This window comes from Apteryx mantelli, chromosome 3, assembly GCF_036417845.1.
Source record: "Apteryx mantelli isolate bAptMan1 chromosome 3, bAptMan1.hap1, whole genome shotgun sequence".
Lineage (NCBI taxonomy): Eukaryota > Metazoa > Chordata > Aves > Apterygiformes > Apterygidae > Apteryx > Apteryx mantelli.
In genome coordinates, this window is record NC_089980.1 from 57,224,294 (window position 1) to 57,249,653 (window position 25,360).

The 25,360-nt window shown below is 37.7% G+C and overlaps 1 protein-coding gene across 1 annotated transcript in view; it reads left to right on the forward strand.

Annotated features, from left to right (window-relative positions):
• Positions 1-25,360, forward strand: part of DISC1 (DISC1 scaffold protein) — a 206,700-nt gene that overhangs the window by 163,352 nt on the left and 17,988 nt on the right. The window contains exons 11-12 of the mRNA XM_067294574.1: positions 14,802-15,045; positions 20,846-20,890. Coding sequence (XP_067150675.1) covers positions 14,802-15,045; positions 20,846-20,890 — 289 coding nt within the window. The remainder of the gene's footprint in view (positions 1-14,801; positions 15,046-20,845; positions 20,891-25,360) is intronic.

The window sequence follows — 25,360 nt, forward strand, 5'->3', positions numbered from 1 at the left end:
TGTGGAAAGATTATGATATCATGAACTGAAGGATTATCACTTCAGCTACATTATTGGTCACAGAACATGGGAATTTATGAACAAAAACAGTATTTTGAATAGATTTCTTTAGGGGAGAGAAAATTTGGGAAAACCAGCACATATTTGTGAAGTTGCTTCCATTCACTATTCAGAAACTATATTCAAGCTTCTTTATTATCCCACTAATCTCTTGTATTAATAATATTGTAGTGAGGGAAAGTTCACTCACTCAAAATATTCTTGAATAAAAGGAGTTGTGAATAATGAAATGCAAACTAATAAGCGTGCTAGTTAATAAATTATAGTTAACTGTTGCTGTATTGGCCCAACCTTATTTGGGAGATATGTCCTCTTTTTTGAATAGTTTTGAAAACTTAATGATAGTGAATCCAATTAACAGAGAATAAAACATTAAATATCCTTTCTTACTCTTTTTTTCTGTGCTTTAAACATGCATGTACTTTCTCGTTTGCTGTTCCGCCTTTTTTATTGTTCTGTCTTGAAGTTAGCATTCCTAGAGAGAGGACTTTTTGATTCTCCTCCTTGTCTTTATTTTGGTTTCTCCCACCCCTTTTATTCCACTTCTCTCATTTCCACTTCTAAATTTTTATTCTCACCTTCTTTGTTTTGTTTCCCCATTTATTCCTTTAGCAAACTTATTTTTGTGTATGTTCTCTCTGTGTGTTACTGAGGAGAAAAAATGTTGAACAGTAGGAATGTAAAAATGCACTTGATTCACAGAAAACCTAATCTCACCCTTAAAACACAGCAGATTATTTTTCTAGATATCTCAGACTGGATGAGCGCAGTGCAGATTCTCATTAAATGCCCTTATTGTCTTCGTAATCACTTGCAATATATTTGAAAATATCTGTAGTTTCCTGCCAGCATATAGTATCTTAGAAATTCATAGTAAACACTGAAATAACCTCACCAGAAATTTGATGGTATTACTTCATGAAAACGGATTAGCCTGGATTAACTGGGACTGGAGGAAAGGGGAGAACCATTGCTGTTCTTTTTGTTTCTGGATGTAGAAAGCATAGCTAAGGTCTGCAAAGTGTGGAAACCAAAATTGTCTCTCTGAATGTGCAGGGCAAGGGAGAGGCTTTCACGGCCAGCAGTTGTCTGGGGGAAGGAGACACACCAGCACTTTTATTTTTCCCCTTTAAGCTCTACTGGAGCGTTATTATTACACCAATATTTATTTGGTGTATATTGTGCCCAGAACATTTTTTTATGAATGTTTAACTTCTATGTAAAACAGTAAAAAGTAGAGAAGAACACAAGAAATTTAGCTTTTTCTGTTTGGCAGTTCTTCCAGTTCAGGAATGTTGGGTCACAGATACTGATTTCTCTATTTTTTTTTATTTTTAAGTGCTAGATGGGGAACAGTGGTACATGACAGTATTGGTTTATGAGGAGAAGTAAGGGAAAGCTCTATTCTTTTTAAATCTAATCTCAGCATTGAGACTAGAACTTTTTAGAAAAAAAAAAAAAAGAGGTCAGATTTGGAGCCAGTTGCCAATGTCTTTTAAAACTTTAGAAAAAGCAAAGCGCACAGTCACACAGCCTGTAGGAACTCTCTGTCCATATCAACTGAGATTTCATCCTGGCTTTTCCAAGTTACTGAACTAACTTATCTCTTAAGATGGATTTAGAGTGCAGCATTGCCAAAGACTAGGTAACAAAGGATTTTGCTGCTTATTCGTTAAAAAAAGCTTCCCCCCTCCAAGGCTCTTTGTCTTCCATTCATTTTATACTTAGCGTAGCAAAAATCATCGGAGAGCAAGGATGGGTCTCCCCCTCTAAAAACAGAAAGTATTACCTCTTGCTTAAAAAGAAAACATGCTGAAAGTTCACAGCCTTTCTAGATGGTTAGTAATTGTGTATTTTGTTAGGATCTTTTCTTATTCAGTATGCTGTTTCTTACATTGCCTTCTTCTGGTGCTGGTCAGTCGTGCTTGTGAAGCTACAGTTCAACAGTCTGCTGAAACTCATTAATGTCATGATAGTCCTCTCTGCTGCAAACTCTGACCTCATCAAGAACAAATAATTCTGCATTACTTTGCTGCTTTGATGTACTGAGATTTCTCTTTTTTGGAGCAGGCCTAACATTTTCCATTTTATTTTTTCACTCACTTGTTCTCTTCCCTGTTTCCTCATCTCTTTCTATTTGATTGAATTATATGAATTTTATGGAGAATTTGAAATTCAAACACATCAATTTTTTTCTTTGCTTACCAGTGATACTCATGAATGCAGATGAAAATTTCATTCTGTGAACGTTTTCTTCTGTACTACTTTGCCTGAGACTAAATGAAGGACAGTTGTGCTCTGAAGCAACTTCAAGCCTATTAACTAAAGCAAATACTTAAAATATCATGCCCCCTAAATGGCAGCTGTTCAAATTCCTCCTGGGAAGGGCAGGAATCAGATGTTTTACAATGATCCTCATTTTCCCATTTTCTGTTTATTTAATCTACACTTCAAAACTTTGCTTATTTGCCATGTCTAAATGCAGCTGCTTGGACAGGTTAAGGACAGTAGGAATGGGCTTGATTGTGAATTGAAGGAGAGGAATAATTTGAATGGCCTTACTTACTCAACATCAAACAGAAACATATTTTATGATTTAAAAGGTAAAATTTATTTAAACAAGCATATTGGCCAGATACTCATGTCGCATGATGACTGTGACAACTGAAGTCTTGTATGCCACAACACAGCAGCCATTATTCTACAGCCTATTAATGAACGCATTTATTAATACATTAAGGAACATGATTAACATCAGTCATACTTGGTTCCTCCTCCCTGAGAATAGAGAGTGCGGCATTTTGATCTGGAAGTCTATAAAATTTTTCTTGTAGATGTCTATGCTGTTGTATGTTGGTGTTAATGAAGAGAAAGTTGAAGCAATGAGCTTGGTGATTTGTTTTTAATAGTCTTCTATTTCCTATGCAAAGATGTTTTGACTGTGGGCAAGAAAAGTCCACTGTGCTTCAAAAAGACTGTGTTCAGCCACTGATTTCATACTCACATTTCAGATGATGTTAAGGTTCAAGACCTTAAAGATTATTCTGCAATCTCTGGGAAGCTCATTTAGGAAATACAGGATGTATTTGCTGTGTGCTATAGCTTCTGAGGAGTTACCTTTAGGTGTTCTGTCAAGCTAAAGGACAATGGTTTCCTCTTCCTATCCAGATAATGGAAAAAATATGTGTAATTGATGCCAGGTTATCACCTGCTAGCATATGAGAGACTCTTGAACAACAAGATGTGCTAGCGTTACTTGCAGATGCTTTTAGGTGAGAGCGTATTGTCGGTTTGTAGGCACTCCAGAAATTAGGGACTGAATTTAATTGATATAAAGAACAGTATGAAATAATTGCCTGCTTTAGCAGGAGGCTGATTTCAGTGACTTTTGTGGGACTTCCAGTCTTGTATTTTTACAGAGATAACTGTGAGTGCTTGCTGGCTGTAAACTCTTCAAAGTGCTTCTCTTTGCCCATCACCAGCATCACCTGTGCCTTGCCCAGTACTGCCCAGCTATCTTTATCTCTGTGAGCTGTTCTCATGCTAACCTTGCCCTATCTTAATTGTGGCAATATGATTATGTGAGGGGAGACATGCACAGAGCTTTTTGTCACCTCTGTGTCCATAGAGTTAAGCTTAATCTCTCTTACCAGGTCCCTCAGAGGCTGCATGTAGATGAATAGATAGAAGTGGATATGTATTTTCCCACTGCTGCTGTTTCTGGGTGCGTGCTTGCAGGCAAGACTTATAACCATTCTGTGCATTTCTCGGAAGCTTTGTCATCTCTCTCAAGAAGAATTGTCATCGACAGTAGTAATGGGTGTAGAGAAATCAAGGAAGATGAGGATGGATGTCTGACATCATCTGCTTGCTATCCAGCAGTACTGCTAAATCATCCTATCCTGTGTTTGGACAATACTTTGCACAAAGTCCCGATCAGCCCTTTAGATGCAAGTGTCATGAAAATTAAGTAAGTAGAAAATAAATAAAATATCACCACCTGAATAGCCTGCATATGAAGATGTAGGATAGTTCTATCTTGCATGCAACTGGGGCAGTCTTTCCCACCAGCATTTGGAAGCATTCATTACTTAACGTGCTTACTGCTGGGAACGTACTCTGCCGGTCTGGGAACCCATGCAGGCCCCAGCAAGCTAACAGACGTGCTGTCATCAGCAGTGCAAAGTAGCCAGGGTTTGTTGTAGCTAACAGGGTCCAGTCAGGGAGGATCAGTAGACCCTGCTCTTTCTTGCTCGTTTTGAGCCAAAACAGGATTTGTCTCTTGACCTTCTTTGGCTATGCAGGTACAGTGGGTCAAATCGTGCCCTTGGACATTTCAGAGGAATTCCGTCAGCATGCTGCTATTGACATCAGTATTTGGCCAACTTTATCATTTTTTTCAGGTGTGTCTTCCTGGTTAAAAAGGTTGGATTTTAAGGCACATTCCTACATGGTAAGAGTGTATTATTCTTCCTAATTTTGTCTCTTTTGAAAGGGTATTTCTTTGTCCTGTTTCTTCTTTTTTTGTTATTACATATGCTTAATTCCTGCTCAGTCAGCAGTAGACAACATGATTCACATTCCCAAATTCACTTGCCACTTGTAGTCTAAATCTATTGTCCTTTTGGAGAGAGAATGTATTATAAGCTGTGGGTTTCTATATTGAAGAACAGAGGTGAGTAAAAAAAATAATGATTACCATAGGAGTTTCATATGTATGTTTCATAACACTTGTGCTCAGAGACTGTAATAAACAATAAGAGATCAGGCTAATTATACTAATTGGTTTGTGATAAGAATACACTCTTCTGTTGGTATAAATAGACATAGCTGCTATTCCAACAGTGCTGAGTTATGACAGCTGAGAATGTGGCCTCAGTGCAAATGCTGTGTTGTCTTCCTGTAAAATACCTGTGAAAACAAATGTATTTTCTTGGACTAGAAATGGCAGTGACTTTGAAAGCTGCTGAATTTCTTCAATTTCAGTGGAAGTCACTAGAAGTTAAGTCCAGTATGAGGTCCAAGCTGATAGTATTTAGACTTACAGAGAGGGTCGAGCATTTGTACAGAACTTAGATGAATGTATAGATCCTGAGATGCATGCTTTCCAAAATTGGGACCTAATTCATGCATCTCCTGTAAATCTGATTTGGGATCTGATATTAAATAGTGCAGAAGAAATCTCACTCCAGCATATCCCATCCAGTCAGAAAAACCCAACACCTTAATGACATTCTGGGGCTTTGTTGTTATTGCAGGAGCCAAAGGCGAACAGGAGGCAGATTGAGTTATCAGTGTTAGTACCAAACTTGAAGGTACTTTATCAGATTATGAATGAGGTGAATGATAAACTATGGTTGAGAAACTGGCTTTATGTGGACTGCTTAATAAGAGGAATCCCCTGGTAGCTTTCTGCTCATCTATCAAAGTTAAGCTTTTTGCTCTTAGAATAGATTATTTACAATAGATATTTCAGTGGAGGTAGGGGTTGTAGGGAGAGGACCATTACTCTGTTCCTTTTCTTAAGAGAGGTAAATAGTCTTGAAAGAAGGCAGTAAATTTTTACATTATGGATTAGGTAATATAGTAAAAATAAACTATACAGTAAATGTAGGAACTAAATTGAATAGCAAATTCTTGCTGCAAGGTGCCTTCCTTATTCCCTTGTAAATTAATTAATTTCCTGCATTTGACATGTCAGTTCCATTCCCGCATCCACCTTGCATTAAGAATCAGAGTGAAAACCATCAACTGCAGCAGTCTGTCATTTTGTGTTTCCAGTGGAGATAATTTAAGTATAACACAGTGACACAGAATATTGTTAGCAAAATGACAGGCCATGATTAAAGTTTTGTGCCAGATAAAAGAAATGGCTGGCAGATTGAAGAGAAAGCGACAAAAATATTGTTCAGGATTGTATGGTATCTTGTTTTTTAATAAGCCTAATCAAATGTCCGTTACTACTTTTAAGCACTAGAAAAATTGCTTTTCCTCATCATTTTGAACAGGCCTTTCAGTGAAGAAAGAACAGTTTTAAAATATGTGCATTTCATATAAAATATAAGGCCTTAGTTCTGCCCTTAAGATGTTGATATCAGTTTTGCCTTCTTCTGTTGGTGAGGGAAAGAGGTCATGATTCTTCGCAAGTTATTTTTAGATTTAGGTTTAGATTCTAACCCTTCAGTATCATGGATACAGTAGGTGATATTTATCTGGGGTAGAAGAATGTGTGGATAATCACTGTAGTTGATAAGCTTAATTTTTTTTTAACATTTGGCAGAAAATATTGTCAGAAACTTATGTTTCTCTGTTTACTGAGATCACTTTGAGGGTCAAATGTTTTAAAATTAATATTACTCTTTTTTATTAGCCTCTTTTTATGCAAAATTCTGAATGTCTTAATAGGAAGGAAATTTGTAAGAAGTGTTTTATAAAGTCAATTCAGGTTGATAGCTTCTGAAAAGTCTGAGAAGATTCCTTAGGAATCTTAGAATGGTCTATCCATCATCATAGAATGCATTTATACATATTTTTTGATTATATATTTTATAGAATAAATGGTGTTATTTCATATATATATATATGAATATATATTTGCATATATATATATATGCAAAATGCCAAAGACTTATTTAAAATATTAATATGGGAATGTAACTACTTTTCATGGGAGAAATATTTTGACACAATATATTTAATTTGTTTTTCTTTTGTGGAGAGAGTGGAATTTATGGGAGAGGGTACCACTTAAGTCTGTTCATCAATTTTTAACATACAGTTATTGCTGTAAAATATAGTGCATTATTATTGTAAAATATAATGCAAATATAATGCTCATAAGTCAAAATCTAGAGAACTGAAGAGAAAAGTAGAATTCTGGAAGAAGATCAGAAACACTGGTCCAACTTATAGTTAGTCCTGTGCAGTGGTTCACTTCCAGTCTTCCCCCCTTAATGCACAGTGCATCTTGCCTTGGACACTAAAGCTTGCATTTTCAATAGTGTGTATCTCAGCTTCTGGTAGAAGTCATTCAGCAACAAATACAAAGTGGGAGACTGCCTAGCATTCACAGCTCACCTTTGTTTACCCTACTTTGGCAATTTGCACATTTAAAAATTCTGTCCTTAATTTTGTAGCACTGTAAAATACGTAATAGACATGGCATATTGTTTTTGCCTTCAATATCACTACTAATGTATTAAAAGGAAAGCATTTATTCAAGTTAAAAAGGCTTATTTTCTTTATCTTTATACATGTACATCTTCACATACATTGATATTGTAAAGCCCTTTGCAAGAAGATAAAAGATTTTGGTTAAAATTGTTTACAAATAGAACATCATAGATATAAATGAAAGTTGTGTAATTTAGATGTTATCAGCAAATTAGTTCTATAATACAACATACATTTATTTTGTGCACATTCTTTCATAGAATCTTTATCTCAAAGCATATATAGATTTATACAGGTACCACAAAATGCCAACGTTAACTACTAGATAAATGCAAAGGGAAGGAAAAAATAGAAGCAGGGAAGAAAAAGTTTTGTTTTCATCTGGAAGGTACATAATGACTTGTGGAGGTTTTCTCTGCTGGCCAGACCTGCAGAAAGCAATGCTCTCCAAGGAATGAAAGTTCAGAGAGGGGCAAGGAGAGATTTGAAAGAAGCAAGGTCCGTGAAGCAGACAGCAGCAGAGTTTGTGCAGCATTTGGGTAGGTGTGTTCCAGTGTGGCATTTTTCCTTCCAAAGTGAAGTGGCTACCCTTCAGCTCCGTTCTGTAAGAGTTTTTATACTGGGCCTTGGGTAGCTACAGTGTTAAAAATCCATTCTGAGACATTTAATAGCACCGTCAGTGGGGTACTAAACTGGTCAATAGGAAAAGTATATGGTAGGAGGGTATCTTAAAAAGTTGATATTCTTCCTCTTTTCCCTCAGTGTGCATGGCTTAGGTGTCTGCTGCTATTTGGGTTTTTCCACTTAGACTCTTCTGAAATCTTGGGAGGTGGGAAAGGAAGGGATCAAACTGTTGCTGCTCTTTTTGCTCACAAAGCCAAGAAGAGATAGCTCCTAACCCCAACAGGATTTAAAAGAATGCAGTGTTGGTGTTCCCTAACAATGGTGTAGAGGTTAGATCACTCAAAAAAGGTGCAGGAGACTTGACTCCCTGTACTCTTCCTAGTACATCTCCATGTACTCTGCTCTACCATATCCCTGAGCAGGGGAGAGCAGAGTGCCATAACCACCACTTGGAGGGCTGGTCTTGTTTGGGGTATCTGCTCACCTCTTTCCTCAGATCTGATCCTCTTTGCACATGTGCTCCTGGGATGCTGTAGAGAGCAGAGCCACTGCTATCATCTCTTTTTTCAGCTGCATGTAGTGGCCCTATCTGTGCTGCACTATCATGGCTTGTCTGGGTGTGCTAGTTGTCTCTTGGATAGGGCTGTTGTACAGAGAACCTGTCTGTGGCTCATAAGGCTTAGATATTAGAAAAGGCATCCCAGAGCAAAATTTTAGGTGGCAAAAGTATAGGAGTCTGGAAGTTAGATGAGGCTTCTGAGGATTGCTTTCCTGGGCTTTGGCAGTTCTGGGCCAGAATGCTCTTCAGCAGCTCATTAAACATCATGATTAATGGGAGTCAGCTATGTGTTGTTTTCTTCACAGATGGGTAAGTGTTTTCAGTGAAGAATTATGCTGGGTAGTCTGTTTGATACTATTGTACTTTTATAAGAGTGAAGGCAAGGGCAGAGAAGCAAAATCACATATGCCAGAGAAACATCATAACTTCACAACTTGCCTTGGAGTTCTAGGTAGTCCTTAAGGCAGGTGTTAGAACAGGTTGTTATCTGAGATGGGAGTATGGAGTCTCCTAACCTACTGGGAGTGAGTCCTGTTTTTACAAGGAGAAGTGCAATAACTGTGCTGAAGAGCAAACAAGTCTTTCGCTGAGCTTTGAAAGAAGGGAGTAGCAAAAATAAGTCTTTGGTGCGCTGGGGGAGAAACACCTGATCAAAACAATATGGAGTGAATTCATGAGGTTTCCAGCTGCTTGAAGAGAATGGAGAGAAGAGACATAATGCAAGGAATTGAACTGTGAAATTGAGATGCTATGACTAGTGTGCATAAAAGGGGTGTAGAGGATTAGAGAAAATTTCAGGAAGAAAAAAACCCATAGTTTTGTTTTCAGATGTTTTAAAAAGGCAACTTTCTTGAATGCAGGCAGAGAAAAAAAAAGTCTTGCGTTTGGACAGAGTCCAAGTTTTCTTTCTTCCTTTCCCTGCCTCTTTCTTCCTTCTCTTTTTTATGTTCACCAGCTGACCCTTGTGATCTAATGAGCCCTAGCTGCACCTTCTCCCTTACCAGTATTGTGTCTGAACACCAAACAGACAGGAAAAACAGGGTTATGTGCCTCCTCCTCCTTAGATCCTCATGTGACCCACAGATAAGATAGAAACCTGAAGTCTTTAGTTTGTTCATCAGATTGGTTATAGGCATCTTTAAAAAGGGCCAGAATAACAGAACAAACATGAAGGATCAAGAACAAATCAGTCTGGAAATCTTATAGTATAAAGGAGAGGAGGGAAATCTATTCATGAAGTTGTAAATAATTGTTAAATATAAGCAGAGCTATTAATATATGACTCTGAATTAATATGATAAACCAAGTCAGAGGTGTGGTTTTCTATAAGCAGTGAAGTAATATGTTTGTCTTCCTTCCTCTAGTCCCCCTTCAATTAAGTATTATTGCTCCATACTTTCTTTCCTTCAGTTGCCTCTTTGCCTGCATAGCTGTTGCCTTAAGAGGTAAACAAAGATATGACATAGACTTAGAGCAAGAAGAGCCAGTCCCTTCCCTGCAGTACAAATTGTAAATAGAAGTGAGTGACTGAATTGCAGACAAACTTTCCTTAGCTTGTACTTCTGATCAACAAAGCTTGTACTTGATCAACAAAGGATGAGATATAGAGAATCAAAGTCTTTTTATTTTCATTGCCATTTTCCGTAAACCTTGCAACTTTCTAATAATTTGAACTGTCGTAATGAAAATCCCTGTTGTTTCTGCCAGACCATTTTTGTGGTGTTTCAGTTGCTTTCTTGTCAGAGAAAACTGCCATTGGTGTCAGTGAATGCAGTGTGTGATCAAGTGTCCCAGGTACTGGAAAAAGGTAAGTACATGTTTTCCTGAATCTGCACCTTAGTGTGGATCACCTATTAGAAGGAAGTTATCTAGGATATTTCTTTTCAGTGATGGTTGAACTTCCCCTCATAAGTTAGCTTTTGCTTATGCAGTTTCCCAATAGGCATCTATTATAGTATAGTATATATACTATGTAGCCTATAGCCTATAGTATATATACTATGCAATATAGTATAGTAAATATCCTATGTAGCCTTTTAGCTTCAGCCTTGCTCTCTTGGCTTTCAAGATTTGGCTTCTTAAAGGGATTTCCTTTTGCTGTCCTTAAAATAAGCAATATCTTCTACAAACACACAGTGTGTTGACCCCAGGGTGTTAATAAACCACTTTTAACAGTTCACTCACCAAAGCACATTCCTAAGAATGAGAGATGATGAGATTTACAAGTAGTGACATCTCCTTGTATTGCTTCTGGTTTGCTTTTGAGGAGACTTTGAGGGGAGAGTTTGGTAAGGTTTAATATAAAATCTTTTGGCTGTTTTTACATGGGCATGTTTTCATTTAGGCTATAGTGTTCAGGAACTGAATGTGCCTTTTGTATGTCTGCAGAGCCTACAATAGGAAAGTTGTGTTCTCAGAGTTCCAGTTAGCACTATAAATAGCTTTAGAATAATATTCTGCTGAGAGCTGCATAAAGAGCCCCCATTGATATCTCTGGGAAACTTGTGAAAAGCCTGAGGAGCAGCATCCTTTAGACTGCAAGGAGGACAGAGAGAATGCTTGTTGGATATGACTTTCCACATGAATTTGACCCAAGATTACATGTAGATTGAAGATATCCTCTAGTTTCCTATAACCTCTGGTATCCTGTGTAGTTCCCTGGAAAGCTATTCTTGGCTGCCACTGCCTACCTGAGACTTGGTAAAAGCATCTGCAAATACAATTTCAACTGCCACTTTATGAAGAGGACTCAAAGATATACTTCTCTATTTCACATTCATTTCCTGTTGTCTATAAGCAATTCTCTTTCTCTGACAGCTCTTTAATCATCATCAAGTTGACCTAATCCAAAATTCTCCCTGCTGCTTTCTTTTTTGCTACTCTGGATGTCTCAACCATTCTTCAAGTCAACTTGGGCCTGCTCTTGTAGATTCTTTCTGTGTAGCGTCCTTGAGATAAGACCTGTCCTATCTATCCATCTGGCTAAAAAATTATTCGGTTTCTAACAGTCTTGCATCTCAGTTACTTCAACATCCATTTCACTGGCCTTGACTTGGCAACAGCAATCTTGCCCTGCCCTTGTCCGTTCAGAGTGCTGTTGCTATTACAATGAACGTTCTTTCTCTTTTTGTTTTAAATTTTGTGTTGTTGACCATTTCACCTTTCTTTTTGCATTTCTCCATTGATTTCCTCTATTCTGTCACATCAAACATAACTACCAGTTTTCAATGCCAAGGCTGTGCACAACCTTTTCCTACCTCTTCACTCTCTTTTTTTTGATATCAAATAACTGATTTCCCTCTCCAGATGTATTACTCATTACATCTCTATACTAGCATTTTTTGCCTTTCTTATGTGGTTCCTTTATGGAGGAATGGAGCTCTTTGACAGCCACAGACCATTTTGTTGGCCTCTTGCAAATCCTTAAAATTCTCATTCATTGTGATACCTCTGTGAACTTGACAGTGGTTAGACTAATTAATTACTAATGTAACTAATTAAACTGTTGTACTGTAACTAATGTGCTGTGTTCAGTCCACTGATGTGTCAGTGTTTCTTTTTATGTTCCAGTCTGTATCCAGCTTTCATTGCTTCTTTTAAGCTTAAATAAAAGTCCTTTTCAGAAAAGGACCATCATGATTTGTTTGGTTGGTGTCTGTACAAAACTTAGCACTTTGGACTCTTGAGCACTCTGGTGCTAAGAAGTTCAAAATCATTAGGGGATTAAGGTATGCTAGGTATGTTGTGTCTAAATAAACAGTTAATGGTTTGTGATATGTTGTAGATGGCAACAGATTGCTCCTGGCACCTTTGTTGAGCTTACCACATATACCATTTTGTTAGTAATGTGTAAAGAGGCATGTAACATCTAGAGATTAATGCATCATAAATTATATATAAATTTAGGAATAATGTAAAATCTTGCATGCATTCTTGCATACATTCTTGACTCATCATTTTGAAAAGGTGCATACCTGAAAAACTTGCTATATTGAACATAGGCATCCATATGCTATTTTTGGCTTCACAGAGACTGCAAATGCACTTTTAGGGTGGACTGAACATGTATAAAGCAAACTCTGTAATTCAGTTCAGCTTGATTTTATGTAAAATGTAAAGATTTTGCATATTGGGGACAACATAAATTTTTAACAATTATTTGTATAATATGTTGTATGTGTCAGTTGTATGTGTTTCTGTGTCAGTTATTTTCAGCTTGCAAATTATTTTCATTTAGAAAGTGTATTTCAAAAATGTTTCTATGCACTCAGTAACTTCAAAATAAAAGCTAAAAAACACAGAGTCCTTGGGCTTAGGGAGGCTCAGAATATCCAGGTATATGTACGTTTACTGATTTCAGTTGAAAAGTTCAGCAGCACAGTATGTGTTAACATGCATACTTAGTATCTTAGCTCAGGATGTATTAGTGTTTTACTGATACAGTGATAAAATGAAGACGTCCTTAAAATAAAAGCAAGCTATTAGAGGCACATTCAGTAACTGCTGTTTATTAAAACAGGTTTAAAACTTGGACACAGTCAAAAGCATGTTGACCAAAGAGCTGAGTCATGGCTGAATAAATGCAGCCCAGACAGCACTACTTTATGCTTTTATATATGCTATTCATCTTCTCCACTGTGAATACTACATATATCACTCTGTCCTAGTTTTGTCAATAGAGCTCTTCATTAGGCTGAACAGCCAAAACAAGCTATCCACTGGAATTTATCATTTAGGTCTATAGCATGTTTTCTGAGCATTTTTAATACACTATATATATATAGCTGCAAACAAACTTTTGCAAAAAGCAAGTAAATAGGCATATGTCTATCTGCAGGGAAGTGTTTTGGCTGTATAACCATGATGATGTGACTGACAAGTACAGAAACAGTGGGGATTATTTAATTTTTATGGCTTGATAACTGCTGCCTAGCTGGAACACAGAATTTTAATTGAGTGAAGATTTTTTTCCCTTTCTAATTAGTGATACTCTGAACTCCTTGGGGGAGTCCAATTTGTGGACCTCATGCTGCACCTTACTTTCAATAAGCAGTGGTGCTGACTCTAAGCACAGATCAAGTAACTCAGCTTCTGGAACTTAATTTTGCTCTCAATCTCAAAGTATTGCTGTCTGAATTTTATAGCTTGGCATCCCGTGTTTGTAGAGTAAAAAGGTACCTTTGTTAGATTAATGAATTCATTGTGAGCAATGCAGCTCCTTTATCCTGTGTTCAGAATAAAAGATAAGCTAGTATTTAATTTAGTCAGAAAAGTTAAAATCAAATAGTTATTTTCCTTCTTTTAGTCACTTATAATTGCCTACTATTATGTAGCAAATGATATAATTTGAAGAGAGAGAAAAAGTATTACATTTACTAGATATTAGTATGCAAATTTGTCTCAAAGTTGGTATTGCCAGGGGAATCAGCACTTCTGAGTGCTACTCCAGGCTCTGCCACTGACCTGTTGTATCTTAGCAGGCAGCTTAACCTTTTGGTTTCTTAGAGACAATACGCATTAAATGGAGGTGTGACTGTATCCCTTAAAAGCAGTGGGATGTTAGCATTCAGTGACTTATTCTGAAAAACTGTCTACGCCTAGAATTCTCATTTACTTCAGCTAAAAATATCTACATGGACAGTTTTCAGGACTAATATTTGTAACATACTTGGACATCTCTGAAAGATGATCAGTGGATTAAAAGTGCTAAGAAGTTTGTATTTTGAATTTCCTAATACTTTTGGATTTACCTCAGTGGGATAACAAGGTAGAAAGAACAAGGCACTTCAGAGAGAGATAAGGAGGATACTCAGAATATATATAAAAAACAGAAGACTAAAGGAAAGGGAGAATACTGCTAGTTTAATCTAATTTGATTCATGAGAGTTGAAGCATGGACATTTCCATCAAACAAAGAATTTAGAAGTCATATTAGCTATTTTTTGAAAACTAGGACTGATATAATGCAGTAAATAGTTTGATTGCTGATACACTGTCTTCTGCAAGAAATTCAGGAAAACTGCTTTGAGATGGCAGACCCATATATGTGATAGAAAGAGGAAAGTTCTGGGTTTGCTTGCAAAACTCCTTGACTTCAGTCAAAGCAGAAGGTCATATGTAGCCAGTGTATGGGGTACAATTGGAAACAGCATCTTACCAAAAAGATTTTCTGAATGACATCTGCTTTGTAATAGTACCATCATTTTACTAGTCTTCAGTTTGAAATAGCTTGTATTATCATCTCTGTGAAAATATTTGAGCTGCTCGTGTATTTTTGTTGTTTTCATTTTCCTATCTAATCACAAGCAATCACTCCAAAAGTTACTTGAAATAGCAACTATTCTCCTTGAACTGCAGATTTATTTTCTTTTGGCTTTTATTTCAGCTGTGGGAGCCAGCTGCTCCAGAGAGTGTGGGAAGCTGACTTGGAGGCCTGTCAGCTGTTGATCCAAGGGTTTCAAATGAAAGAAACCAGTTGCTGTGTTTTTGAGGAAGAGGAGAACCAAATGGGTGAGATGGAGATGACTGCTGATGGCCCTTCTGATTCTGAAAGAAGAAAAGAAAGTCATTTTCCAAAGAGCACAGAGTGGGGCACTGTTCCATGCCCCAAGTACAGTGAACAAAAAGAGGTATTTGAAATACTCTACAGCTGGTTTTCAAGTGATACTGATGTTCTTCATTTTGAGAGGAGGAGTTAAACCTTGGTGATGGGTCAACAGAGCAGGTTAAGAATAAACTTAACATCTGGCCTCCAATATGGAACGTGAATAAAATAGCTTATTAGCTTCTTAGAAATATTTTCAACCCTTTTTCCTTTCACCAGTCTTTTTAAAATGTGGAAATTATTCAGGCAATAAATACACAAAGTACATCTGGATTTAAAGGAAAAACTGGTCTCTTAAGATTATTTAAGTATTTAATGCAAATTATCAGATGGTCCTCATCTCATTGTCAACAGTTTCACTCTGAGTTAGTTCTGCTGACTTGTTAGCCTGGATCTATATTAGCTGAAGGGAGGAGACAGTAAGTTTTCCTACCCTAGTGAAATGGTCAAAGACTTCCTTGCTCAGATGCTGGCAGCCTTCCAGTATGCATCAAATATTAAAAGGAGGAAAAAGTCATGAGACTTAAAGGGTTTGACATATTTCTTTTAAGTTTTTGTGTTCTGCTCTGGAATGCCTTCCATGCTTAAATATTTACACCTACCTAATAGTCTTTTAACTGCACTGTCAAGATAAACAAGCTATTGAAAAACTGTATCACCCAACAGCACCATTGTGACAAAAATGCCCTCCAACAGGAGTTGTCAGTTTGATTACCTTGGAATTTGGTTGACAAAAATTACAAGTGTGCTTAATTGCACATGGTGTTAACAGCCATTGAATGGTGCACTACATCAAAAACTGATACCTAATTTTGCATATATACTGACTGAGACTTAGCAGAAGGCAGGTAATGGCCTGACTTTATTATAAAATCCCTTCTTATTAGTAAAATTCTGTTTCTAAATTGGACTTCAGTAGTATTTGCAACCTTTTCTTGGGAAAAACAGTTTGTAAACTGACTCACATAGAGGGCATTTTTGGTAATGGTCAGCTGTGGCTTTTTTTTTCTTTCTTTCTTTTCCTGATATTTTTGGTGAGTCCACTGAAGCAATATGAGTAGTTCTGTTGCTTATGGAAAGCTGAGCTCCTCTGTCAAAAGTGCAACTGAGAAGCTCTGGAGGGTTTGGAGTTACCTGACTGTTCCTGTAGCACTCTGAGGTTTGTCCAGTAGATGACCCATTTCACCACTGCAAATCTTGATCAATTCTGTGTAAATCAACCTTGTTATCCTAGAATGACATTTAGGTAACCGAAGTGAGGTGGCTTTTGGCTCTGAAGAGAGGTCCTGAAACCAAAAGGTCAGGTTCTCCAGGGATTTAATGGAAGAGGAAGGCATATTTGCAGCGCCTGCAACGCCCCTATTAAGCTCCTCCTTTTGAACTTCCGTTTTTGATCATTTCCTCTCTGTCTCCCTACCAACTATAGGGAGAACTTAGGGAGGCTATCCCCTTAACTTCAGCTCTTTGTTTAGGCTCTGTGGTACAAATGCCTTTGCCTAGAATCTGGCTTGTGCATCCTGAGTAAACATGATTTTGAGAACATGCCAAAATCCATTTAGAAGCTGGTGTGTAAATGTGAACATGAAAATGCCAATCAGTGAAGGACCTGTGGAGGTATTCTCGCATCTATTCTCACATTGCTTCTAGGGCTGACAAACGTAAAAGAAAAAAAGAAGCAGTTTTTTAACATAAGACTGTTCATTCATTTTCCAAATTTTAGAATGGGCTGAACAACTCAGCTGTATTTTATTGCAGCTTACTCAACTAATCTTCCTCTGCCAACTGAATTGCTCAGTGACGCCTGCAGCTTTGACTACTGAGGCTAAGTTATTCATCAGTGACAACTGCAACCCATTACAACCTTAAAAAAAATATATAGACTGTGTTCTGGTTCTGGATTTAGAGTTGGTCAGCTTGTTTTTGTTTTTGCAGGGTTTGGGAGTTTTTTCCCCTGTTTCAGGATGTAGAAATTTTACCCAGAAAAGTGCATCTTTAGGTAGTAAAACTGGTAGATCTCAGTAGGAGTGACAGTCAGAGTAACCTGTTCGAGGAGAGCCATAGCATAGCACTCCCTAGCATCTCCCAGTTGTTCATCACAAGGCAGAATATTAAAAAAAAAAAAAAAAAAACTGACACATTTTTCAGACTTGCAAATCATGATAACTTCCTGCTGTTGTTTTGCTTTGAAGAGAAGGTAGTACAAGAAAGAAAATGTCTTGATTTGTAAATGGACTTCTTGAAAGGCATGAACCAGATTTGCAGCATTTAAATGATCTGTTATATGGTATTGTAATTTTTTTATTTATAAATAGTTTTATGTTTGCGAGAAACAAAAAAAGCAGTAGTGTGGCTTTTAGTCTCTAACTTGGCTATTTGTGTGACTTTCATGAAATAGCTTACTGATGTCCATTAGTAGTGAACTATTTTATAGCCATTTATCAGGAAGCAGGCATGCCTAACGGAAGAACTCACATTTGTCAAAATTCTTGGTTTGGTATTATTTAACAAGGTTATAGTGTCCCTGTGAGAGGAATAGCTTGATGTTTACCATGTTTCTAGAGTTACCATACCCTTCAACTGTGTTACCTGTGTTCTAGATTAGGGAATTTCAAGAGAGAGATGTTAGTCATTGCAGCAGAAGCGAAGAGTGGCACTCTCTGTATCTAGAGAATATTGAATTACTAGCTTCAAACAATATAGCGGAGGGTAATAATAGCATATGTGCACATATGTCCTTCATTTCAAGGTGCTTTTCATTGCCAGGTAGTTGATTTACTTTATGGTGAAATAAAGTGTTCCAGTTATTTATCTTGTTATATCTGGCAAAGTATTGTTGTGGAGAGGATATTGGTTTTGTTGATGTGTATTATAAATACAGTTTCCTATGCATATAATTATCTTTTACCATCCTGGTTTCCTTAGAAAACAAACAAATTAAGAAACAGCAGAAGAATAAAAGAAAGCAGAATAGAATAATGGAAAGAATCCTTAGATCCTCAGATACTACTTTGCAAAAGGGCCAAGTTTTTTGTTTTTAATTAAATATCTTCACTGGATCATAAAATGTACTCTCAGACATGAAATATGTCAGGTATAAATTCTTTGAAAGTTCAGATATTTTCCTGTCATATGTGAGTACAGGTTTATTAACTGTCAACAGTTACTTTATAGTCTTCATAACTATAGTTCCCAAGACAGTACAGATTTTTTTTTTGTTTTGCAGTTTTGTTTATGCTGTAGATGGACGTTCCAGAATAATCCTGTAAATCGGGCTTCCTTTGTAAAATCTAAAGTGGGAAGACAATCACATACTTTGGCAGCTTAGCTTGTTGAATCATCATTGCTAATTTTTTTGGTCAAAACTAAATAAAATGAGGCCAAAAAAATCATCCTGAAACAGCCGGAGTTATTTAAAAATTAAACTATACCCTTCTCGACTACATATAACTCATTAGAATATAGTATCTAAAAAAATGCTGAAGCACTGTTATAGACAGTACTACTAGCCTTAATCACGTCAAAGTCTGCTTGTGGGTTAATGTAGGTAAGAGATTCTGGAATTTTCATATATGCTTCTACTTTGTAGGTGGTGGCTATCTTGTTGAAATTAAGGTGCCCCATCAGTGCAGTTCTAGTTTGTCTTTTGCTAGCTAAACGGGCTTGATTTTCTCCCGAGTCTCTGAAGAATTCAAGATAGGTTCTAGTTTTTGTCCCAGAAATGTTTTGTAGTTGTAAATTGACTCCAAATTATTTTGCCCAGGCTACATGTGAGTGAGATGGAAGTTATGATCATTATTACAGTTAGATATGTATCTGGGTGATTTCTAAAATATACAGTAACATTTCATTTCTCTTCAGATATTAACGCCTTCTTGTTCCACTTCTTCTTATGGAATCTTGCTTTATTTTTTGCTTGTTTATAATGTATGTGTAAGCAAAACCTTTTTATAACACCAGAAGCAGCAATGATAACTAATAAATATGGAGATGTGTGTGTGCTGGGACTTCCCTAACACCAAGTATCTCAATGAACATGAGTATGTGTGCACCTGCAGCTTGAGTTCCTGACCTATCCTTTTTTCTCCTTCTTCTGCTCTCTGGCATGCTGTGCAGTGTTCCCTCTTAATCCCTATGAAGGAAAGAAACACCTACTAGATTTCAAGAAAATTGAGGTGATTAAAGTTACAAGGTAAAAAACAAAATTCACTAGTGTAACCTTTTGTAAGTCAGCATTTTTGATAGTTGTCACGTCAGAATTCTTTGCAGATTATTTCTCGTTCCTTCACCATAGCTGAAGCAGAGAGAAGGGGTTAGAGTAAGGGCTGCTGTCTTTTCCTAACCTCTGCATGCTTCAGTTTTACCAGCTGAGGAAGATATTTGGGAGTCTTTTGTAAAGCACTTTGGTGTTGGGAAGGTGTTCTATAATTGCAAAGCATTCATTTGATTCACTGCGTTTAAGATCTTAAATGTTCTAAGTGATTTTGAAGAGGACGATCATGAAAAAGCATGACAATAATAAATTTTTAATGTGATGTCTATCATTAAAAATAAGTCATCACAGCCTATGACACAGTTTTTTTCAGAATTTAGAAATAGCAGACAACAAGAAAGCCTCTGTCAGCAGGCTGTAACTTATTACCATGCATTGAAATAGCTTGTGATCCAGCAGGCAAATGTGCAACATGTAAAGGACAAAGCCTTTAGGAAGCTAAATAAACTGTGCTTTCATTTGAGATTTCATTAAATGTTGTATTTGTAGAGCTTCAAAAATAATTTGGAAACTTTAAATCTAATCTTCGTTTTAAATGTCAGCATTAAGCATCACTGAAAGTCAGTGTTTGAATGTTTTCTGTATTCTTAATGCAAGCAGCAGAGGATTCCTGTGACAACAGGTAGCTGGCTTGTATACAATGGTCAGGTCATTGTTGTACAGTCACACTCCCTGGTGTGTAGTAAGAAGCCCCTTAGTTGCATCTATTGGTAAACTTACTGAGATACCAAGATCTCTATCTAAAGAGTTAGCAACTTTAATCCTTACAAATGCATTGAATATTACAGGTAAAAGAAATCTAAACAAGAAAGAAAAAAGAAATCTATTATTTTCAGGTAGGTTACTGAAATATTCAGTAATAATGATCTTAGGACAGAATAATGATTTTATACTGTATATACACACATACTTATGATACCAAGTATTGCCCTATCAAGGCAATATCCCTATCTAAGTTTATTTAAAGATTCTGTATCATTATAAGTGTGATGAATGCTAATGATTTTCCACTAACGTTAACATCGAATTTCTTTGGTTGCTCCTCAGCCAGTCAGTGAAATGTTGGCTAACTTCTTATAGACTTTACAGCTGAAGCAAGTTTTGAGAGAGGATCTGACTGTGGTTAGCATGTTACCCGTACAAAACATCGGTGGGGTCCTTCACTTGTCCTGCCCAAAATCACTTACAGGATTTATGCCAAAAAATTTCTGTAGACTGTTGGACGGTATACAAATCATTAAGAGCTTGGTAGAAAAGTTTATCTCAATACATAGTGGGTCTTTCAGTTTTAGAGAGATTATTCTTTGTGGGTTTTAACAAAGAAACCAAAAGTCAAAGTTCTGATAAAATGCATTCAAATTTAGCTTTAAATATTGTGTGGCTGCCTCTGCTTCATTATAAAGGCAATTGAAATGTTTCACTGTGCAGCAAAATGATGTAATTGTTCAGCTTATATAACTTTCTAATATGCTATACTGATTTTATAAGGTCCATTGAAATCTGAATGATTATACAACATGTATCTACCGTACACCTAATAACATCTTTCTAACAGGTTTTGGAAGATATTTCATTTGGAGCAGAAGGCCATTTATCTGAGGTAAGTGTTTTCTAGGCAGTATTGTACAAACTTTTCTGGAGTTGAATTAGAACTAATGATACTTGTTTCTGTATTATTACTCTTGGGTAAAAATTGAGAGCAAAACTGTTATTGAGCGTGCAAGATTTAGAAAAGCAACACAAAGGCACAACTATGGGGCCACTCTTTTCCATTGAAAGTGATGACAAAATTGCCTTCAATTTCAGAGAATTTATTGTTAAATCCTGTGCTAGTGCTTTTAACATCTATCAACAAAAGGATGACATGTCTGGGAAATGTAGGACCGATAATAGTTAGCCAAACTCAGTGTAGCACCGTAATGATGCTTTACTTGTGTCCATGTGTACCACTAAAAATACCTTTCTGAATCCCATTGAATTTGTTTATTTTGAGAAGTATAAAAGCATACAGCAGAAGAATATATTTCAATAGGAATTTCATCTGAATAAAAATACTGAAATTTTGCCATTTTACAGTATTTTCATAAATAAAAAGTTTTGACCAAAGTCTAGGATGACTGAGTAGTTTGAGATGTATTCACTATGAAAATAAGTGATGAGAGGAATCTGCTTGTTCCTGCCTACATACAAACTGAGAGTTTAGGTAATATATATGTAAGGATATTTATACCAGACCAGGGAGCTGTACTGATTCACTGTGGTCCATTCTTACATCAGTATGCCTTGGGCTGCAACTTACATATTAAGAAAATTTAGTATCAGTGCATTGTGTCCAGCAAGCAAATTAATTACATGGGTAAGTAACCTCCAGTTCACCTCCCATAATAGCATACGTGCAACCTGTTAAGTACAAGTGACAAGTGCTCAGCCAAGCAAAAAACAAAACAAAACAAACAATGTTGCAGTTTGGGATAGCTGTTTGGATGAGGCGTTTCTTTGGATTCCCACCAATGAATCCAGAGACTGTGGAGCAGCTGGAACACTCCAGGAAAGATAATCTACCCTAAGACCAAACTCAGACTGTTGACCTTCTACACAAGGAGACTGTGACATGAGCGCATGCCTAGCATGGAACGCTCAGCTGTGCAGAAATTCAGCATAAATAAAAACAGGAAGCCCTGAGAGTGAAGGTGAGCTTTGCAAAAAATGGTCACCAGAAAATGCAAATGGCCTTTCTTGCCAGTGGATTTGGCTGTGAATTAAAGCAGAACTGTGCAGTTGATTGTGCCCAAGGATGACATGATCTAGGAGCAGATAGTCCCACATGATAAAGATAGGAAAAAGCCCTACTGCCAGAAAGAGAAAATAGCGAGAGTGTGTTGGTAGTGTCAAACCCCTGACCACAGATAGCTGCCAAGACAGCAGAATCTGCTGGAAACTAAAAATTTCACAAGGTCTGGACCAAGGCAAATGAGAGAGCTACTGCAGACTTGTGTGTAGCAGTGACCTGCACTGAAAGCTACGGTAGAGCCCAGCTCTTGGCTGAAGAAGTTGTTCCTTTGCTTAACAGGGGATGCATCCAGAGCATGTGAGTGCTGAGCTCATGAATGTGCCAAAGCTCTGCAGAGCAGACAAGCAGAGAGGGGTGTGATACCGTTGTGGAAGTCTGCTTCCACACTGAGGGCATTAACAGCTTATTCTCTAGAGTTCCCACTGCCTGTGAAACTGAACTTTGCCCTTCTGGAGTTTTAAGAAAGCAAATGCATAAAGAGAATGGAGAGACACAATATAATAAGGGAGATGGAAACTAGCTAGAAAGCCAGGCTCTACCGCACTACCACAGCTAGATTGATGCTGCCTTGTAGACAGCTCTATAAAAACTCCAGGAAACTGTCAGCACCCTATACCATGGCAAGGCTTTGCTTAAATGTTCCTTTGATGCTCTGGTCCCTTTATCCACTCTTGTCAGTCTCCCTGTTGCCTGTGGGAGAGCACCCTGTTAGTCATTCCAGATTGCCGCAGCTGGGTGACTCAGGACCGGAGAGAGGAATGAACAGTGCTACGAACCACCTGTAAATGATACCCAGCTGTGCTGACTCCAGGGCACAGCAGGATATGGACACTAGCAAACAATTTGGTGCTTTTGTTTCTTTTCCAAGTCCTGACCCACTGTGAATTTTTATTTGCAAGTCAATAAATAGCATCAACCTCCCACAGCAGGAACTGGCATTATCCCAGTTTAATTAAATGAGCCAATACAGTAGTCCACACTGATTTTAGGAAGTCTTCAATCAGGGAAGATCTTCAGTCTACTGGAGATGAGAAGGGGAAGACTGCTGTCACACAGTGCAGCAGGATGCCTGAGTGCTGCAAGGTAAGGGAAGGCTCCCTTCCTGCATAGATGCTTTTCCAAAGAAACTCCTCAACAACTGTAATACAAGATACATGAGGGGAAGGATTGCCAACATCAGGCTGTAATTTTGATGAGTCATTTAACACTCCTATGTGTTGTTGTATCCATGTGGAAGAGGGAAGGGGATCTGTGTAAGCAAAGGGAATGTGGGAAAAGTGTGTGATGGTGGGGAGGAGGTAGTTTGCAGTTGCAAAGCAGCTGTCTGGAAAGCTTTAAGCCTGAATCGTTGCATGTGAGAAGCTGAGGAGCATGTTGTAGTACTGCATTCTCCTAAATACACGTAAGCAGGCTGATGGAACAAGCTAGCAATCTGTAAGTGGAAAGTGATAAGGACAAAAGTAATCAGGAAATAATCTTGATGCCATTTCTGAGAAAAGGAGGATAGCCATCTCCTTTTGCGGGAGGAACTCTGTGGGGGAAGGAAGCAGCAGATGATCTTTGGCACCGTCCAGAAGAAATCATGTTTAAGGTACAGCACTATCTTCTTTTGGTGCAGAAAAGAGCAAGCACAGTAACAAAATACGTATCTAGGTCGGCGATTCTTTAATGGACAAAAGAATTTTAAAAAGGAAAAAAAAACATTGCCAAAGGTGAGCCTGAAAGAGTAGCACACAGTGTACAGTGAATGAAACCAGAAGGACCACAGTGCACACTAAGATACAGTAAGCAAAAGACATGCAAACCAGCAGGTGGGTTCACGGATAAGCTAAACATAAGGGATAGGTGAAAGAAAGCATCAGTATATCTTTTAACAAGGAGCGTGGATGAGAAAATAATGAAATGGGAGCACAGTGCAGAATACTTCTTTTCTGTATTTTCTTTGCTTTGGTTTTTCCAAAAAATAACAAACTGTGTCCATATATGTAACATTGTTAGTATTCACTACAAGGTGGCAAGAGAAGAACATGGCAAAGAATCCTAGGGTAAGTGAGATGCACTGAAGTCAGGACAGACTGATGAAATTTATTCTATAGTGCATAAGAGCCAAGAAAAACAATCTCCAAACCATTAACAAGCTTGTCTGAGAACTCCTAGAGGGAGGTTGAAGTCTCAGGAGATCGGTAAAGGGCAGATTTGGTGTCTGCCTTTAAAAAGGGGATAAACTAGAAGAATATGTGCCAGTCAACACAATTTCAGTTAGGATTAGAATTCCGAATGATCTTGGTAGATTGAAAGAATAGCCTGAAATCAATAAGATGCGATACATTAAAAGACAGGTACAGATTACATTTGAGAAAAAAAATCAGGTTTATGTATACAGATGGTGAATAGCAAGCTAAGATGGCAATACTGTAAAAGCAGAATCTAAGTTTATAGTGGGCTACAAATAGAGTGGGATTCATTACCTTCATCCTGTTGCAAAAAAGGGCAAATGTCATTTGCAGCCTTATTAATGGAAATGTCAAATGCAAGACAGAGGTAGTTACTGCGCTTAGCTGAGAATGTCAGAGCCTCCAGAGGAGTACTGCTCTGGCCTGGGCATCTCACTCTGTGGAAGATGGGGACCTAGTGAAGAAGGAAAGGAAGCAGAAATCAAAGGTTTAGGAATCTTGGTCTGATTGAAAGTCAAAGTCTTCAATCACAAGTCTTCAATCAGTAGCGATAAAGAGGGCAGTGATCAGTTATCATTGTGTGCTGTGTAAGGGTAAAATGAAATGTAATCAGCTTAGTTGGCAGCAAGGAAAGTTTGAATTAGGAAAGCTTACTCCCTGCAAGGACAGGTTAGCCTGGAACAGCCTACCCTGCCAACAGCTTTTTCAGAGCTGTGTAGGCAGACATCAGTTGAGGGCAGTCAGGGTGTGTTTGATCTCATTACAAATCACAAGGGGGGCTTTGGTAATCCCTGGTGGTGGTCATGAATAATATACTTTTTTGAGAATAAGAGGCCAGGCCTGTTTTCAGTTGCCATTTTGCCCTCCTCATCTACCTGAGCTGCCCATGACTGCACAAAGCATAGGGATTTGGGGCATAGGACACACAGGGCACAGAGGAATGTTTTCTCATGTGTACTTTGGATACTTTGTGGCTATGTAGTTCATTAACTGAGGACATGTGAAAATAGCCTGCCTGTGACTTAAGCATCTGCTCAAGCAGGAGAAGCATATGGATGTTTGCACTTTGTTTCTAGAAAAGATTTAAGAGATACCCTGGCTGGAC